At 39.3% G+C, this 20,818-nt stretch overlaps 1 protein-coding gene across 5 annotated transcripts in view; it reads right to left on the bottom strand.

The window, feature by feature from the left end:
- Nbas (NBAS subunit of NRZ tethering complex) overlaps positions 1–20,818 on the bottom strand; it is a 307,505-nt gene that overhangs the window by 162,975 nt on the left and 123,712 nt on the right. For all 5 annotated transcript variants that reach the window (XM_060366017.1, XM_060366025.1, XM_060365995.1 and 2 more), the window contains 3 exons: positions 17,758–17,987; positions 7,636–7,748; positions 5,483–5,596 (listed from right to left, as the gene is read on the bottom strand). In XM_060366017.1, the coding sequence (XP_060222000.1) occupies positions 5,483–5,596; positions 7,636–7,748; positions 17,758–17,987 (457 nt within the window). The remainder of the gene's footprint in view (positions 1–5,482; positions 5,597–7,635; positions 7,749–17,757; positions 17,988–20,818) is intronic.

The following is a 20,818-nucleotide window of genomic DNA, read 5'->3' as shown; positions in this document are numbered from 1 at the left end:
CAAGAACTAAGAATACTTACTATGCCAATACCTTTATGCATTATTTTCTCTTATCTAATCTAACTAAATTATTAGGGATTAATCTGGTGCTATGTATTTTAATGCTAATTACTGGCCCCCAAAATCTGATCCCTGCCTGGACTAGCACATTCTTACCTACACCTGTCCCTGTGTAAACCTTGCCTAAGAAATGAGTGCTGTTTGACCAATAAAAACCCGGTGTCTCTAAGCAAGCAAGTCAAAGACTTGTATGAAAAACTTTTCCAGTCTCTGAAGAAAGAATTAGAAGATATCAGAAGATGGAAAGATCTCCCAGGCTCATGGCTAGGCAGGAATAACATAGTAAAAATGGCCACCCTACCAAAAGCAATCAACAGATTCAATGCAAGTCCCATCAAGTTACCAACACAATTATTTACAGACTTAGAAAGAAAAATTCTCAATTTTATATGGAATAACAAGAAACCCAGAATTGCTAAAAGAATTCTCTACAGCAAAAAATCTTCTGGAGGGATCTCCATCCCTGATCTCAAGCTGTACCACAGAGTAACAATAATAAAAACTGCATGGTACTGGCATAGAAACAGACTGGTGGATCAATGGAACCGAACAGAAGACCCAAAAATAAACCCACACACTTATGGACACCTGATCTTTGACAAAGATGCCAAAACCATACAATGGAAAAAGACAGCATCTTCAACAAATAGTGCTGGTCTAACTGGATGTCTACATGTAGAAAAACACAAATAGATCCATACTTATCACAAGGCACAAAACTAACATCCAAGTGGATCAAAGACCTCAACATAAAACCAGACACACTAAACCTGTTAGAAGAAAAAGTGGGGAAGAACCTTGTGCTCATTGGCATAGGAGACAACTTCCAGAACAGAACACCATCAGCACAGGCTCTAAGATCAACAATCAATAAATTGGGCCTCATGAAACAGAAAAGTTTCTGTAAAGCAAAGGATACTGTAGTCAGAACAAAACAACAGCCTATGGATTGGGAAAGGATCTTCACCAACCCTATATCTGACAAAGGGCTAATATCCAGAATACATATAGAACTCAAGAAGTTAAACAGCAAAAAAAATCAAGTAATCCAATTAAAAAGTGGGGTACAGAGCTAAACAGAATTCTCAATAGAGGAATATCAAATGGCAGAGAAACACTTAAGGAAATGATCAATATCCTTAGTCATCAGGGAACTACAAATCAAAATGACATTGAGATTTCACCTTACACCCATCAGAATGGCTAAGATCAAAAACTCAAGTGACAACACATGCTGGAGAGGATGTGGAGAAAGGGGTACCCTCCTCCATTGCTGATAGGAATGTAAACTTCTACAACCACTTTGGAAATCAATTTGGTACTTTCTCAGACAATTAGGAATAGTGCTATCTCGAGATCCAGCTATACCACTCCTAGGCATATATCCAAAAGATGCTCAAGTACACAACTGGGACAGTTGCTCAACCATGTTCGTAGCAGCTTTATTTGTAATAGTCAGAATCTGGAAACAACTCAGATGTCCCTCAAAGGAGGAAGGATACAGAAAGTGTGGTACATTTACACAATGGAATACTACTCAGCAATTAAAAACAAGGTAATCATGAAATTTGCAGGCAAATGGTGGAAACTGGAAAAAATCATCCTGAGTGAGGTATCCAAGAAGCAGAAAGACAAACATGGTATATATTCACTTGTAAATGGACATTAGACATAATATAGGATAATCATACTGAAATCTGTACACCTAAAGAAGCTAGGCAAGAAAGAGGACCCTGGTAAGATGCTCAGTCTTCATTCAGAAAGGCAAATGGGATAGTCATTGGAAGAAGGTAAAAATAAGGAACAACACAGGAACCTACTTCAGAGGGCCTCTGAAAGACTACCCAGCAGGGTATCAAAGCAGATGCTGAGACTCATAACCAAACTTTGGGCAGAGTGCAGGGAATGTTATGAAAGAAGGGGGAGATAGAAGGACCTGGAAGGGTCTGAAGCTCCACAAGGAGAACAACAGAACCAAAAAATCTGGGCCCAGGGGTCTTTTCTGAGACTCCAACCAAGGACCATTCATGGAGATAACCTGGACCCCATGCACAGAGGTAGCCCATGGCAGCTCAGTCTCCAAATGGGCTTCCTAATAAGGAGCAGGGGCTGTCTCTGACATGAGCTCAGTTGCTGGCTCTTTGATCACCTCCCCCTGAGGGGGGAGCAGTCTGACCAGGCCACGGAGGAAGATTATGAAAGACAGTCCTGATGAGACCTGATAGGCTAGGATGAGATGGAAGGGGACAAGGTCCTCCTCTATCAGTGGACTGTGGAAGGGGCATGGGAGGACATGAGGGGGAGAGTGGGGTTGGGAGGGAATAAGGATGGGGCTAAAGCTGGTATACAAAGTGAATAAACTGTAATAAATAAAAAATTATATTAAAAATGGAAAAAAGAAAAATAGAAACCCTAAGACAACTATTAAAAAAAAAAAAACTTATCTGGGCAGAGAAGAGGTAAGGTGGGTTGAGCTACGGTTCGAGGGCTTGGACAACCGAGAGGATTTTGGGAAGGAGACAGACAGGAATAACGAGTAAGGAGAAAGCTGCTGTGGGTTAGGTGGAAAAGAAACCATGTGAGCCAGGAAGAAGGGCTCTGAGAATGACATGGAAAGGAGCGATTCAGATGAAAAATAAGCAATTATTCACAAGATTATTGGTGGGAGGTAACACAATTAGGAATGGTTAAGGGAGATGGAATGGGATGGGGGCTGGGAGATATGAGATAGCATTGATGGCATTGTCTACCTACCCCAAGGTGATATAAGGCAAATATAAATTTTAACAGGTGTCTGTGTTATTTGATTGTGACAGTGGGTTAAATAATATCACCATAGTAATGATAAGGTTAATAATAAACATTATAAGACCCTACTTATTAAAAAAAAGCAACACTAAATAAATCCCATATGAAGTGATTTTTTTCAAGAACAGTCATGTACTTGTGAAAGTGTTATAAATGAGAAGAAATACACAGAGGCCATTGAATGCCATCATATAACATCAAAAAGAGAAAAAAAAAAAAAAAAAACAAGATAAAAAGAGAAGATATCAAGTAAAGCTCCTGGCTAAAAACCCAAGTATGTAACTTCTCTAATCCCATGACTTTACTTTCAAACTGAGATTCACTTCACATGCACATAGTAGCAAGGGTCAGAGATAAATATTAAAGAATGAAAATTAAAATAATTTTTGTTAATTAATATTATGTGAAGAAGGGTCAAATAGCAATCATGAAGTTCAGAGTTACTTAGCTGAAAGTTATAATCTGACCAGGTAATTCAAAACTAAAACTAGTCAAAAGCAGGCCTTCAAGGACTGATGCCTAGAAATAGTGGTTATGCAAGTAAATTCTTAGAAAGAATAGCCAGGAGAGAGACAGACAGACAGACAGACAGACAGACAGACAGAGACAGAGATGGAGAAAGTAAGCAAAGGGTGATGGCAACTATGAAAGAAAACTAATTCATGGCTGAGTTTGCTGCTCGTGTATGGCATCAGTACTTAGGAGGTTGAGGAAGGAAGATCTTGATGAAAGGATAGCCTGGGCAACATAACAAGACTGATCATTCACATGGTTTATCTGAAGAACCTTAGTGGTACGGCAACAGCAAGCTCTGAGTACTCAGGTACAACATAGACTATGTCTACAAACAGCTATATGCTCTCTGCCACATAAGGGTTCAAGTCCCTGACAATGACTTGGTCTTTGTTACCTACAACTCTCTCTTAACCACAGTTTCTTTTGGAAGTTTCAAGTTGCCTATCATCAGATGAAATCCAAAACTATTCAATAAAAAACTCCAGAAGTAAGCAATTTATGAGTTTTAGCTTGCATGCAGTTTTCAGTAACATGAAGAATTGCTAAATAATGATATTGTACTCAGGACATGAGTCATACCTTTATCACACTAGTTTTGTCATCACACCGCAAACTGCAAACACTATGGCAACTGGGACAATAGCTTGGTTAAGAAGGAAATGACATTAAACTAGATACCTGTTAGTTCCTTTATGAAAATGCACATGGGTCACAATATAAATATGTTAAACAAATTTTGTATATTAGCCATATGTTTCAATAACACTGCTCCAAGTTGTAATTTCATAAACAGGGCACACATTAAATTTTCTAAAGAGGGGTGTGGCGAAGTTGAGATGATCGGAAAAGGGATCCATGTACACACATCTCCACATGCTGTAACTGTGTCCTCACAAAGGATGCTTTCCTAGTTGAACTGTTTGAAAGTTGCCAGGTCGACTCATTATATGTCACAATCAAATCAAAACACTGATCTTAACAGGTGCACAGAAGATCTTCATGGCATCTGTAAGGCTGAGTCCTCATGAAATCCACCCTCACGTTAAAGACCGTCCCCAGGCATGCACCCAGTTAGGTCTTCTTACTATACAATGGGTTGCCAAAGGGGAGAGCTTTCCTGTTATGTAGATGTAACAACTGGAAAAATAAAGCTTACAACTTTATAGCACACACACAATTGGGATCGAACCATTCTTCTGTCTAAACCAATGTTCTGTCAGATGGCCCAATATGCCTTGCGGTAATGTCTGGTCCCGGCCACCCATCCAAATCTGTAGCATAAATAAATACTATGCTTTTAAGCTGAAAAGTGATAAACGTTTTCCTATAAATAGAATATTTCTACTTACTAGGACTTTGAAATATTAACCTATGTGTCTACTAAATTTTTAAAGGCTAGAACTAAACATAAATTCCCTTTACTTTTGAGTCCATTCCATGGTTTAAGCTACAACAAACTCAAATAATTGCTTATGGAACAAAATACCCAACAACTATTCTTATAGAAGTTGATATGTATCAATAAAAAAATATAAAACTAGCTGTAAAATATTCTGGCAGGTAGCACCATTTTGGTTAATGGAGCATGAAATGCAGAGTCGGAGATTTTCCTTAAAAATCAGGCTCCTATTTCATACTGGTGAGCAACATGTTTAACTTCTGTGCTCCTGAATTTCTTTTATAAAATGGAAAGATGACCACCACTGTGACCATTAAGGAGAAAACCAAATGAGGTAAAGTGTACAAAAAACTTGCCAAATAGTAAGTGCACAAAATTTTCTAACAAGTGTTTCAGAATATCAAACTAAATCTGCATTGTGACTGAGCTGAACAGCTGAGCTGTTTCACACTGAAGCTCACTCCTTTGAATGGTAGCAATGAGTTCTGTTGATCTGACAACCACACACCCAGTAAATTCTTCTCATTTCAAGGGCGGCTGGTTTTCCCAAAACTTCAGCATAGGCACACTTTCATAACATGCCAAGATTCCTATTTCCATGCTCAAAAAAAATGTTCTTCTGATGACATTAACAAATCCTGATGTTTAGATTGTCTGATGTGAAAAATAGCACCAGAGTTTAGCATTCAAAAGATTTACCTGCAACCCTCAGCAACTCTGCAAGGCCTAGAAGCTTGGCTGATTGTTTGTAGCACGCAGGAGACTGGGAAACACACTCCTTGATGAGGCTGATCCGGTCAGAACACAAGCGCACTATAAACAGATATTGAAGAACTTTGAGAAGTTGTAAGATATAAGGGAACCACAATGAAAATATTGATTTCAGACTGGCCACGGCGGCAGACCCTGTAATCTAACAGTGCCAAGGCTAAGGTAGAAGGCTCACATATTTGAGTACAGCCTACAACATATGGTAAGAACTCATCTCCCAAAGCTAGTCCATATTCAAAATATACTTTTGTGTATATTTGTGCGTGTGTGTGTGTGTGCACGTGTGTGTGTGTGTGTGTGTGTGTGTGTTTTGTGCATGCACACGCACTCACACACATGTGAAAGGAGTTAAAGACAGGGTCTCACCAAATAGCTCTGGTTGCCTGGATGTGCAAGGATCTTTCCGCCTGCTTCCTGAGTGCTGGGTTTACACGCATGTAGCACTAAGTTTAGCTTCAAACAGCTACATTCTAACTCAACTTCACCCCAGGCTAGAGAGAAAGAGGCTCCCTAAGTGAACCATGTGCAACTCTCCCATGGCTCAGTCAGGTCACCTCACTTAAACTAGCATTCAGGAAAATTAAATGCCCAATCAACCAGTTCATATCAAAGAGAAGAGACCATTTAAAGGGAAAACGATCAGAGGACGTCAATTGTGCTCCAGGGATAGGAGGTTCTTACACAGGGCAGTGAAGTCAAGGAAGATAGTACTGCCTAGGCAGCTAGCCTACAGTGACTGTGCCCACTACAACAGCAGCTAACATAAAATGGAGACATAGGCAATGCCTTATGTATAATAACCATACAAAGCTAACACTTATAAACAGGTTATTATCCCCAAGAGAAGAAACTGGGGTACAGAGAGCTTAAAAAAGGCAGGTACTGAATTCAACTCCCTAAATTTTGCCTCTGACTTTCATCTTTATTCCTAAATCCATCGAAAAACCTTATATAGCACATTTAAAGCGAACACTACAGAGGACAAAGACATAAGGAACTAGCCCACTAGCACCATAGGAGGCTTCTGCTCCTATGTTACTTTTTTAAAGGGGAGAGGACAACTATGGCGGAAACATATGTGAAATGAATTCAGCTATATTCCTCTACCTTCACTAGTTCTAACCAGTTCTAGAGTTAAAGACAGCAGTAAGGATGAAAGCAGTCAATCCAATGCACTGCTCCTCAGGTAACCACCCTCTTCATTCAGGGGCCTGGAGTCATGGAACTGAAGAAACTGAAAATCCGAGACCTACTTATCAGCTATGATCAGCTAAGGCCTGGAATGTTGCAATGAACCATCCTCACAGCGTGAAGCACTTGAGACAAGCTGTGTGACCAATGACTTTATCAACCTATAGGTCATGACCCCTTTAAGACCAACAAAAATATCAGATATTTACATTATGATTCATAATTGTAGCAAGATTATAGTTATGAAGTAGCAATGAAAATAATTTTATGGTTGGGGTCAGGGCAACATGAGGAACTCGTACTAAAGGGCGGCAGCACTGGGAAGGCTGAGAGCGACTGCTCTAGAATGCTGCGATGCACCAACCTCACAGTGTAAGGTACCTAAGACAAACAAGGTCATCAAGGCCTCGATGGACAGCTCCAACATACCTGTTACATTTAGACAAAAAAAAAAAAAAAAACCTGAGCAACATAAAAACATCATTGGCAATTAAGTTCCAAGTAAGGATTTTCTCTCATTACTTCTGAGCTAAGCATGGAGGAACAACTAGTTAATAATCAATAAAATTCAAATACAAGATTAAGTCTTATGCAAAAACTGAATTAAATCACAAATATCATCCATAAAAATCCTGACTCTCTCTTTTTGCCAGCTGCTGTGTTACTACTGTTATTTCCTTAAAGGTTATAAATGAGATTTTTTTAAAAGAAATTCACAGCTAAATGATTTTTACTTGAGACTTTATTGCAAAAAAAAAAAAAAGGAAAGACAATAGAATCTATTATTAATGTATTTAGATCATCAAAGTTACTCTTTTGTTCCAAGAAAATAAAAAGAAACACTGCTTAATTGTTGCAAAATAAGAAAACAAAGCAAACAGAAGACCCACCTTGCAAAGGCAGGATCTTTACCCCAAATTCTTCAAGATACCCCAGGGCTTCGATGAGGTCTAGTTCCTCTTGAATGGCAGCTGGCCTGTCCGTTATGAGCTGTAAGCAGCACCTACAAGAAACAAAAGAGATTTTGAAAACCACTAGCATAAATTCATCCATGTTAAACAAGAAGTGCCCCAGCACTTATCCAGCACCAATCAGACAATCAGTTTCCTAAATACTTGTTATCATCCCACAGAGACCGAAGAGGTAAGCAATGTCAGCATTTGTTGAAGAAGCCAAACTGAAGCTTGGCAGGGTGAAGTGATGTGACAGCAGTGACATGGACAGTATGCAGTGGTACCAGGCTTGATGCAACAAAACCCTGCTTAGTCATGTTTTAACTAATGAGTACAGAGGCAATGATTACCTGAAAATGATTTTTTTATTCTGTTTGACTGGGTAAGAACATTTAGTCATCAAGGGCTATTAAATGCTGGCATCAGAAGCACCGCAGAAGGTATGGAGGCCCCAGCAGGGCACTGGGATGACTCAGTGACACGTCTGACTCAATGGCAAATACATACTGAGCTTGACCTTGCACAGTTGTAGGATTTAAATCTGTAAGCATTTATGCATTATATTGATTCAAATGTAATGGACTATAGACTGATTTCTGTAACATACTACATGCACTTACCCTTGAATCCATGAATTCAAGACTGGAAATTTAATTAACACAGCGGCTCACACATTCCCATTACCAGATTGTTGCATTTTCTTTTGTGTTAGGGGAGAAAAATGAAAACTAAGTAAATTCTATAAATAAATAAATAAATAAATAAATAAATAAATAAATAAATAAAGGACAGATCCAGCCCGAGTCATAAAAGCCATGTGTCCTATGTGTGTAGTGTCTTCAGCAACAGGGGGGTCCACCTTCAACACCTGAGAGGCAACCAACAGTTGAAACTCAACTGAAAGGACTCTTTCCTGGAGTCTAGCCTCTATGGTTCCAGAAAATATACTACAAGCTGCTAAGGGAAGGACTGCCAAGTAAACAGTCCTACCTCGATGTAACCCCTATGAAGCATGATAACTATTATCATGGCAAGAGACACACAAAGTGCAAGAACTGGCACACACATTTTGGTGACAAACAACAATATTGGAACTGAACTTAAGGTTCACTCAACAGGAAAGAAATAATGCCTGGTACTGATCCTACCCAGCTTCCCTAAGCTACGGAGGCCATGGACCTTAGAAAACAATCTACTACCATCCTCTGCTAGACCAGCAATAATTCCTTACTACATTCTAAATTTTATCCTTATACCCATACATAAGTGTAGCTACCATGCCTCACTAAAGAACATCACAGAAGACCACAAGTGGACAAAATGGAGAGATCAGCAGACCATTGGGAGCCCAGCCCTAACAAATACATATACATCACAGCTCCTGCCACTATGGCTCAGGGAACACCACAGAAGAGATAACAGAAGAAAAAGAGACAGAAACAAGGATGTCTCCTGTGAATCAGTTTCTTCTAGTAATAGCTGTATAAATAAGACCAGAGCAATAGCAATTGCAATGGACATGGAAGCAATAAAGTCCTGCAGCCAGACAACAAATCAAGCAACTATTGAATACTCGGAAGAGAATTAGCCTCTCCCAGGGATGAGCCCCATTATTAGCTGCCCACCACATGGTGGTCAACCTTGAAATCATATGCAACCATATATACACAAATTTTTTAAAATGAACCCAATGGGTTATATTCAGAACTATTTGTACATATCATAGATATTTGTGTGTATGTATGTGTGTGAATGTGTGTAGCAAATGTAATAAAAGAAAAAGAGACTATCAACCTAAGAGGTGCACAGAAGGGTTTAAGGTAAGGTAGCTGGGAACGGCTAAAGGAAAGAAGGAGGAAGAAAGTGATATAATTAGAATGTGGGGAGAAATAGCTAGCACTAAGGTGCATTTGGGGACTGTCGTAAAAACCAAGTGCAGTCAAAACTTCCTAAAATATATGAAGGCAACTCTAATGAAGTCTTCAAACAAGGAAGAAGATGGAGCTCTCCTGGCCATCTCTCATTATCAAATGAAGCTTCCACTACAGTGTCTGGGTGATATCTAATTGAATTGCTGGTTAAAGGGGTCCAATGAAAATTCCCAAAGAACCCAGGCTATTGCCAAGACAACACATTTTTCTCCACAAACTGACAGCAAGGCCCCATTGATGAAGATAACACCCACACAAGTCACTGACAGTGAACTGGTCAATGTTGGTGTCTACATAGATCCTTCACCCACGTGTTCTAGTGTCTTTGGTACTTGAAAGTACTCTGCAAGCTACCAAAGAGAAACATAAACACCAACCCAGCCACAAAATCTTTGATCTACAATCTGTCCAGTCTGCAAAATATTCTAGGCCAATGGAGATACAAAGCTTGTGAAAATAACAAACCAACATCTAATTTGACTTAAGGACCATTCCATGAGATGGAGGACATACCCAATACTGTTTGGATTACACAGAACCAGAGACTAGATAAGAGATAGCTAAGGACCCAGGATAAAAACAAATACTACCAGCCTTTAAAAAGAAGAAGTAAGAAAGAAGGAAGAAGAGGAGAAGAAGAAAAGAAAGAGGAAGAGAAGGAACAGGAAGAAGAGCTCCCCTCTCAGCTCAAGGAATCCCACTGAAGAGAAGGTGGAAGGAGTGTGGGAATGAGAGGAGATAGAGGACACCAGGAGAGCAGGGGCCCTCCAAATCTACTGAGCAAAGTACATATGAACTCAACAGAGATTGAAGCAGCATGCAGAGAGCCTACACAGGTCTGCACCAGGACCTCTGCTTATATATTATAGATTTCAGTTTAGTACTTTAATGCAACTCCTGAGAATGTGATTCCTGCGCCTTCTGTTGGGGCTTTTTTTTTTTCCTTCTGTTGATTTGCACTGTCCAACTTTCATGTAATTTTTTTTCGTTTCTTTTATCTGAGTATGTTTTATTTTGTTAATGTTTATTGTTATCTCATAGAAGCCTGTTCTTTTCTAATGAGAGACAAAAGGGAATTGATCTGAGTGGGAAGGGAAGAGCAGAGGGGGGGAGAAACTGCAATCAGGATTCATTGTGTGAGAAAAAATCTATTTTTAATAAAATGGGGTGAGAAATGAACATTTAATATATGAAACTTTACATATATAAAATCATGAGTTTTCAATCTGGGATATAAATGCTATGGTGGCCTATAGGTGCCTATGAAGATTGTGGAGGTACATAGTTGTAAAAGATAAAATCTGAGAGGTCCATGAGTGTAATTATGAAAAGGATCACTGACTGACTACAAGTCTTTTTGCTTGAGTTGGCATTTGTCCCTTTGTGAGCACAAGGATTGTAACAGAAGCTGCACAGAGCTCACAGTTTCCTAGGAATCCACATTGAGTTGTGTGTTCATTATTATGAACGTAAATGCCAAGTGATATTCTTTTAAGGACTTTTAGATCCACATATTTATAGATGACCACATAGGAGTCTACTTATCCATTGGTTTCTTTCAACATACTATACTCAGTGGAGCCCACTAAACTGTGAAGCACAGTGAATGACACCACTGCATAATTCACTTAAATGGACTTACTTTAAAATGTAAAAACAACAGTAACCTGAAATTTTTCATCATATAATTTCCTTTAATTTAAAGGACAAATGTCAATGAGTATCTTAAATCGTGTTATAATTTATAATTTTAATTTACATATTTTTGCATATAAATATTAGATATTCCATAGCATACATCAAAACTGTTACAATGATTATTATTTTCATTTGCATTATTTATAGAAATACAATAAAGTATTAGATGTAAACTAACATTACTTTGAATCCATGTGATTTGGATGCATTGCATAAAACTGAGGAAAACTATGTATTATTCATAAAAAATCAATTTTCAAATTGAAAAATAAATACTTTATAAATAAAAAAACATATTTTTATACTCAATATCATGTTAAACACAAATGTCTCGGCCACAATTAGCCCAGCACAACATTATATATACATGGCATCATCTGAAAAAGTCCAGGTTAACATGGAAATCCAAGCGTATCTTTCTGAGGTTGAAAGGGAAGCAGTGAAAGCATAGACAGTAAGAAGATTTTATAATCATCAGAGAAACACCTGCCTAAGAGCTTTAGGTCAAACACAACTTAGAATTTCAAAGGCTATTCTACTTGATATTTTCAGCACTTGAAATAAAAATAGTATCTCCAGAGAAAAAGAAAAAGATTTGCTAACTACTTTAAAGAACTCTGTCAAATTCAGTAATAGTTTGAAGAAAAAAAAAATTATTCTGACAAAAGATACAAATGGGGAAAAGGGTTGCTCTTCACTTTTGCTAGAGTTGAAACAACTACCAGTCATTTAAGGAGAAAATGAATATAGACAGCTATCACAATTAGAACCACTTTTGAATGAGCTTGAAGATTAAATGGAAAGCATAAAAGTAACTGACAATTAGGCTTTCAAACAATGACATAAAAGAATCCAAAACAAAACAAAATAATCAAACAAACAAACAACAAAAAACTGGAACAGAGCTGGTAAGTTGGCTCTTCCCGACAACTGGAGTTCAGTTCTGAGAACCCACGTCAGGTACCTGACAACTGTCCCAACCCTCCAGGCATAAGGGATCAGACAACCACGCATGGCCTCCGTGAGCATCCACAGCAAGTACACGTACACACGCTTTAAAAAGAGAAAGTAAGATGGGACACTACAGCTGGAATTAAAACTGGGCAGTAAAGTTAAACACAGACAGGCAAGCCCAAATACTCCTGTATCATAAAGGGTTGTGCGTGTATTGTTCATGTGTGTGCACATTAATGCACACAGGTCTAAGGCTGACACCAGCTATCTGTCCAGGTTGTTCTTTACCTCAGGGATTTTGAAACAGATTTTCTCATTGACCTGAACTAACTGATCTAAATTGAAATAGATAACTGGCTAGCTGGCCAGAGAACTGCAGGCGCCTGCCTCTGTCCACCCTTCCACCTTACCCCACGGGGATACAGAGTCATTGCCGGCATGTGTTGCTTTTATGTGGGTACGAGGGATCCAAACTCAGGTCCTCCAGCTTTCATGGCAACTAGTTCACTGAATGACAATCTCCCAAACTCTTCAATTCCTTTTATAGAAAACAAAACAAAACAAAACAACAACAACAACAACAAAAATCCCTAAGAATTAACTGTAAAAAGAGGAAGACCACCACCACCAACAACAACAAGCCAAAAACAAAAAGTTAAACTTAGGGATAGAAAGTAGGTGGATACAAAATTAACTCAAAAAAAATCAGTAACCCTCCTGTATAAAAAAAAAAAAGGGCCAAGAAAGAAATTAGGGAAACAACACCCTTCACAATAACCACAAAAGACATAAAGTACCTTCCTGTGAACCTAACCAAGCAAGTCAAAGATTTGTATGAAAAAAAATTTCCAGTCTCTGAAGAAAGAACTAGAAGAAGATATCAGAAGATGGAAAGATCTCCCATGCTCATGGCTTGGCAGGATTAATATAGTAAAAATGGCCACCTTATCTAAAGCAATCTACAGATTCAATGCAATTCCCATAAAATTACCAACACAATTCTTTACAGACCTGGAAAGAAAAATCCTCACCTTCATATGGAACAACAAGAAACCCATAATTGCTAAAAGAATTCTCTACTGCAAAAGATCTTCAGGCGGTATCTCCATCCCTGATCCCAAGCTGTATTACAGAGCAACAATACTAAAAACTGCATGGTACTGGCATAGAAATAGACTGGTGGGTCAATAGAATCGAATAGAAGACCCTGACAATAAATCCACACATTTATGGACACCTGATTTTTGACAAAGATCCCAAAACCATTCGATGAAAAAAAGGCAGCATCTTCAAAAAATGGTGCTGGTCTAACTGGATGTCTACATGTAGAAAAATGCATATAGATCCATACTTATCACCCTGCATAAAACTAACATCCAAGTGGATGAAAGACCTCCACATAAAACCAGACACACTAAACCGCTTAGAAGAAAAAGTGGGGAAGAGCCTTGAACTCATTGGCACAAGAGACAACTTCCTAAACAGAACACCAACAGCACAGGCTCTAAGATCAACAATCAATAAATGGGACCTCATGAAAATGAAAAGCTTCAGTAAAGCAAAGGACACTGTCATCAGAACAAAACAACAGCCTACAGACTGGGAAAGGATCTTCACCAACCCTATATCTGACAGAGGATTAATATACAGTATATATAAAGAACTCAAGAAGTTAAACAGCAAAAAAAATCAAGTAATACAATTAAAAAATGGAGTACAAAGTTAAACAGAGAATTCTCAATACAGGAATATCGAATGGCAGAGAAACACTTAAAGAAATGTTCAACCTCATTAGCCATCAAGGAAATGCAAATCAAAATGACATTGAGATTTCACCTTACATCCATCAGAATGGCAAAGATCAAAAACTCAAGTGACAATACATGCTGGAGAGGTTGTGGAGAAAGGGGAACCCTCCTCCACTGCTGGTGGGAATGTAAACTTGTACAACCACTCTGGAAAGCAATCTGGCACTTTCTCAGACAACTAGGAATAGCACTTCCTCAAGATCCAGCCATACCACTCCTAGGTATATACCCAAAAGAGTCTCAAGTACACAATAAGGACATTTGCTCAACTATGTTTGTAGCAACCTTATTTGTAATAGCCAGAACCCGGAAACAGCCCAGATGCCTCTCAGTGGAGGAATGGATGCACAAATTGTGGTATACCTACACAATGGAATATTACTCAGCAATAAAAAAAAATAAGGAAATCATGAAATTTGCAGGTAAGTGGTGGGATCTAGAAAAGATCATCCTGAGTGAGCTATCCCAGAAGCAGAAAGATGCACACGGTATACACTCACTCATATAGACATATAATATAGGATAAATCTTCTAAAATCTATACACCTAAAGAATCTCGTCAAGAGGGAGGACTCTTGCTAAAATGCTCAATTCCTATCCAGAAAGGCAAAGAGGATGGACATCAGAAGAAGGAGAAAAGAGGGAACAAGTCAGGAGCCTGACACAGGGGACCTCTGAAAGGCTCTGCCCTGCAGACTATCAATGCAGATGCTGAGACTTATGGGCAACTTTTAGGCAGAGTGCAGGGAATCTTATGAAAGAAGTGGGAAACAGTAAGATCTGGAGAGGACAGGAACTCCACAAGGAGAGCAGCAGAACCAAAAAATCTGTGCACAGGGGTCTTTCCTGAGACTGATACTCCAACCAAGGACTATGCATAGAGATGACCTAAGACCCCTGCACAGATGTAGCACATGGCAGTTCAGTATCCAAGTGGGTTCCATTATTAGGAACAGGGACTGTCTCTGATGTGAACTGATTGGCCTGCTCTTTAATTACCTCCCCCTGAGGGGGAAGCAGCATTACCAGGCCACAGAAGAAGACAAGGCAGCCACTCCTGATGAGACCTAATTGACTAGGGTCAGAAGGAAGGAAAAGAAGACCTCCCCTATCAGTGGACTTGGGGAGGGGCATGCATGCAGAGGGTGGAGGAAGGGAGGGATTGGGACAGGAGGAGGGAGGGAATCACAGAGGGGATATAAAGTGAATAAAGTGTAATTAATAAAGAATTAAAAATAAAATAAAAAAACTTAAAAAAAACCCTTAGGGCTAGAAACAGTTTTTAAAATAAGACCAAGTGGAGGTGCCCATAATGCTTAGAGAAGGGGTACTTTAGTGTTTAATGTGCTAACAGAAAGCAAACAGGAACCATTAGGTAACATAAACAATTTTCATAAACGGTTTACCTGTTGCCTACCAATTACTCTACACTGTCCACACAACAGCAACAGTCTGACCACTTACAAACTCGAGATCACAACAGAGGAAAGGGAAGAGGCTGGGGAGCTAGGGAGCTGGGGAGCTGGGGAGCTGGGAAGCTTCCTGCCATAGGCATGAGATCCCAGCTTCTATGTGAAAAGCTACCCCTGGGTACATGAGACTGTGATCCCACTTTTGGAGGAGAAAGGCCACTGGAGGAGTTCAGCATGAAATTCACTGGGGCCTGCTGGCTGTTGTCACTCAGTAGTTCCAAAAACTGGCAAAAGCTAGGCTCAGTAAAAGACTCTGTCTTAAAGAAGTAAAGTGGTGGTCGCTACAAAAAGATACTATTGTTTGGCCGCACATGACAAAGGCACCTGCATCTTCACACACACGGAAAAGATCACACAGCTCCCTCAAGTCTATAAGTCTACAAGTCTACAAGAAGCCAGTGCTGCAAGGCTGTGGACTAGCTGGGACTCAGTTGATGCATGGGCATCTGGATGCAGAAGACACCTTATCCTCACGCTTTACTGACACTCCAACACTGAAAAGAAGACAACTGAGACCAGATAAATTCAGTCAGAAGAGTGACGAACAAATCGAGTGTAATCACTTAAAACAACGCTGTGAAGCATATGTGAAGCTTCAGTTCACAAACTGGCATAAATTAATATAAAAAAGTCATGACAAAAATGTATAGTATCTCTATTTTATAAAATTGCATGCTTATATACAAAGTAAGTAATACCAGAATAATTAAGCTTGAAATATCTCATATTCTTAAAATAAGAAATCAGTACTTTACCATTAAACAAAGTGAAGATGTTCTTACAGACTATTAGCTAGTTAGAGTAATAGTGTGGTACACAGTTGGAAAGTCACTGTCACCAGATGCTGAAGAAGTTCCCAGCTTTCCTCAGCTTTTTTTACAAGAAACAAAACTTCAGATGTTACAAGAGATGCTCAAGTCACAAATATTGCCAATTGCCCTCACAATAGGAAGCAAGTTTTCAAATGTACTTCCAGAATGGAGGAAAGAAAAGCACAACGTGGTCTAAAAGGGAAAACTCTAAGAAAAACAGAGTAGACTGGGACTTCCAAAGCGTGACCTACAGGATTCTCAGCAGAGTTAGAGTAATGCTCAGACTGCTGAGAAGTGCAACCAAACTAAGGCACTCGAGGCACTGTTTACGAAGACTGAAATTACTGCTTTGGTCTGCACATGTATCCCTCCCTGGGTTCATGCCATGGGAACTTGTTCCCTAGGAAGGCACAATCTAATCCGATGGTTCTCAACCTGTGGGTCATGACCCCCATGGGGATCAAAGGATTTTTCACAAAAGTCACATATCAGATATCCTGCATATCAGATATTTAAAGTTCACTATAGTAGCAAAATTACAGGTATGAAGTAATAAGGAAATTATTTTCTGGTTGGGAGTCACACATGAGGAACTGTATTAAATGGTTGCAGTGTTAGGAAGGCTGACTGAAGCTAGACAGAACAGGACCACTAAAAAGCTCCTATACCTCCTAAAGCTGATGCTTCCTGCTGGATTCCTATCTCACTATAGGATACTTTCTCTTCCATAATCCTCTGTTCTCAAACTCCTTAGAAAACTTGAGAGAAAAAGCTCAGAATTTTTCATAACAACAGAATAATAAGGGCCTAATACAAAAGGATTTCTGGAGCACTTAATGCTCAGATGTAATATATATTTGGGGTGATTTTTATTGGACTCAGTTTTATAAAAATTTATTTTATAAATATTAATTTCAATACATAAATTTCCCTTGAGATCAGTGAAATATTTTTTAGACTATAAAAACTCAGAAGTACACTTTGTTTCTCATGTTAACTAAAAGGAATGATCTAATGATAGGCCAAGGGATGAACTAAATTTTAAAGCAAGAAGTTTCTACCTGGGACCAACTTTGGAGTAGATGCTATGCAAAGGATTTAAATATTACCCACAATGCTGAAATTTCAGAACTAGAATTTATAGGTGAACCTATGAACACTTTCTAAGAAAAAAGGCATAGAGGCTTATAGACAATGACTCAGCTAAAGAATGCCAGTAAGGGGGGCAGGGGCTAAAGAAGAATTCAGGTATCTCATAATTAATTGCTTGCATCCCTATAGTAGACCAGTAAACAACAGCTCCTCATATAGTGTACACAACATACAACTGAGATAATCTGCATTTGGACATACACCCAGAACTCACAGAACACAGACGTCCTACCTGGCCAAATCCATGCAGCTGTCAGTAAGGTTGGTGGAAGAGTTGAAGTACTCTCTGCTGGCAGCCAAAACCAAGTCAATACTTCTCTCATATCTGACCCTGTAATGGGGTTTTCCTTTCTGGGCCTCAGCAGCTGGAAGTTTAAGCGAACAAGCACTGCAGTGCATCATCTGCCCTGCGAGGTGGATGTTCTCCAGGCGACTGGAGCAGAGAAGGCTTTCCGTAAATATCTAGAAATAAGAAAAACCCAGAGTTACTAATAAACAAGGGAGGCTCAGTTCAACAAAACGAGGGTTCTGAAATCCAAAGCAGTAAATCAAAATTGTATTTATCTTAAAAATGGGGACTGCATGACATGGTGATTAAGCAAGCATGCACTACCTACACTGAAGCAGTTAATTTGCTGTTTTACGAATTCCACCTTAATTAAAAAAAAAAAATTCACCCTAGAAAGAAATTGCACTGGATGAAACAAAATGTGTTATTTAAATCATTACAATAAAGATTTAGCTAAGGATGTTGAGCATTTCTCTAAGTGTTTCTCTGCCATTCTATATTCCTCTACAGAGAATTCTCTGTTTAGTTCCATACCCCATTTTTTAATTGGATTACTTGATTTGTTGCTTTTTAACATCTTTAGTTCTTTGTATATTCTGGATATTAGCCCTCTATCAGATACAGGAGAACTTTGCAGCCCGTCCTGATGAGACCTGATAAGCTAGGGTCAGATGGAAGGGGAGGACCTCCCCTATCAGGGGACTTAGACAGGGAAGAGATGAGGGAGGGAAGGTGAGATTGGGAGGGAAAGAGGAAAGGGGCTACAGCAGGGATACAAAGTAAATAAACTATAATTAATATAAAAAATAAAAATTGAATTAAAAAATAAATAAAGACTTAGGTAAGTAAAGTTCATTTTAAAATGGAATTGGAGATGGGTATGATGGCACACACCTGTATCCTTAATACTTGAGAGATTCAGGTAGTAAAACTGAGCCCTAGGGCAGCCTGGAGTACATAAATTGTCTATAAATAAAGTAAGTAAACAATAAATAAAATCCAATAGTCATTTACTAATTGTACTGCCCTACTCTCAACTAGACCCATTCTGCTGACTGTAACAGATATGGGACTACCATATCTGAGACACATAATTTACAATTGCTTACAGCGCAGGAATTCATATTTTCTACACTAGGAGTGCAGGAATCAAACCAAAAAGTGTCTGTTCAAAACTAAAGTCCCAGTGGATCAAAGACCTCAACATAAAACCAGACACACTAAATCGGTCAGAAGAAAAAGTGGGGAAGACCCTGGAACTCATTGGCACAGGAGACAACTTCCTGAACAGAACACCAACAGCACAGGCTCTTAGAGCAACAATTGATAAATGGGACCTCATGAAACTGAAAAGCTTCTGTAAAGCAAAAGACACTGTCATCAGAACAAAACAACAGCCTACAGACTGAGAAAGGATCTTTACCAACCCTATATCTGACAGAGGGCTAATATCCTGAATATATAAAGAACTAAAGAAATTAAAAAGCAATAAACCAAGCTATCCAATTAAAAATGGGATAAGGAGCTAAACAAAGAATTCTCTGTAGAGGAATACAGAATGGCAGAGAAACACTTAAAAAGATGTTCAATGTCCTTAGCCATCAGAGAGATGCAAATCAAAACGATCCTGAGATTCCACCTTACACCTATCAGAATGGCAAAGGTTAAAAACTCAAGTGACAACACATGCTGGAGAGGTTGTGGAGAAAGGGGAACCCCCCTCCACTGCTGGTGGGAATGTAAACTTGTACAACCACTCTGGAAATCAATCTGGCGCTTTCTCAGACAATTAGGAATAGCACTTCCTCAAGATCCAGCTATAGGCATATATCCAAAAGATGCTCAAGTACACAACAAGGACATTTGCTTAACCATGTTTGTAGCAGCTTTATTCGTAATAGTCAGAACCTGGAAACACCCAGATGTCCCTCAGTTGAGGAATGGATGCAGAAATTGTGATACTTTTACACAATGGAATACTACTCAGCAATTAAAAACAAGGAAATCATGAAATTTGTAGGCAAATGGTGGGATCTAGAAAAGATCATCCTGAGTGAGGTATCCCAGGATCAGAAAGACACACATGGTATATATTCACTTATATAGTCCTATGAGATAGGATAAATATACTAAAATATGTGCACCTAAAGAACATAAACAAGAAAAAGGACCCCGGGTAAGATTATCAATCCTCACTTAGAAAGACAAAAGGGATGGACATGTAAAGTAGAAGAAAACAAGAAACAGGACAGGAGCCTACCACAGAGGGCCTCTTAAAAACTCTACCTTGCAGCATATCAAAGCAGATGCAGAGACCCATAACCAAACCTTCGGCAGAGTGCAGGGAATCATATGATAAAAGGGGGAGCTAATATGACTGGGAGAAGACAGGAGTTCCACAAGAACAAAATATATCAGGGCACGGAGGTCCTCTATGAGACTGTTTCTCCATCCAAGGACCATGTTTGGATATAACCTAGAACCCCTGCTCAGATGCAGTCCATGGTAGCTCATTATCCAATTGGGTTTACCTAGTAAGGGGAACAGGAACTATTTCTGACATGAACTCAAGAACTGGCTCCTTTACCTCTCCCTCCCCCGCCCCTGACAGAGGAACAGCCTTGCTAGGCCACAGAGGAGGACATTGCAGCCAGTCCTGAAGATACCTGATAAGCTAAGGTCAGTCAGATGGAAGTGGAGGAGGATCTCCCCTAGCAGTGGACCTGGAAAGGGACAGGGAGGAGATGAGGGAGGGAAGGTGGGAATGGGAGGAAATGAAGGAGGGGGCTAAGGCTGGGATACAAAGTAAATAACCTATGATGAATATTAAAAAAATAAAAATAACCTACCACAGAGGGCCTCTGAAAGCCTCTGCCCTACAGACTATCAAAGCAGATGCTGAGCTTGATAGGCAACTGTTGGGCAGAGTAAATGGAATTTTAGGTAAGAACTGGGAAATAGTAAAAGCTAGAGAGGACAGGGTCTCCACAAGGAGAGCAACAGA

Source organism: Meriones unguiculatus, chromosome 1 (assembly GCF_030254825.1).
Source record: "Meriones unguiculatus strain TT.TT164.6M chromosome 1, Bangor_MerUng_6.1, whole genome shotgun sequence".
Classification (NCBI taxonomy): Eukaryota; Metazoa; Chordata; class Mammalia; order Rodentia; family Muridae; genus Meriones; species Meriones unguiculatus.
Note: the sequence above shows the minus strand (reverse complement) of the source record. Positions and strands in the feature narration are given on the sequence as shown.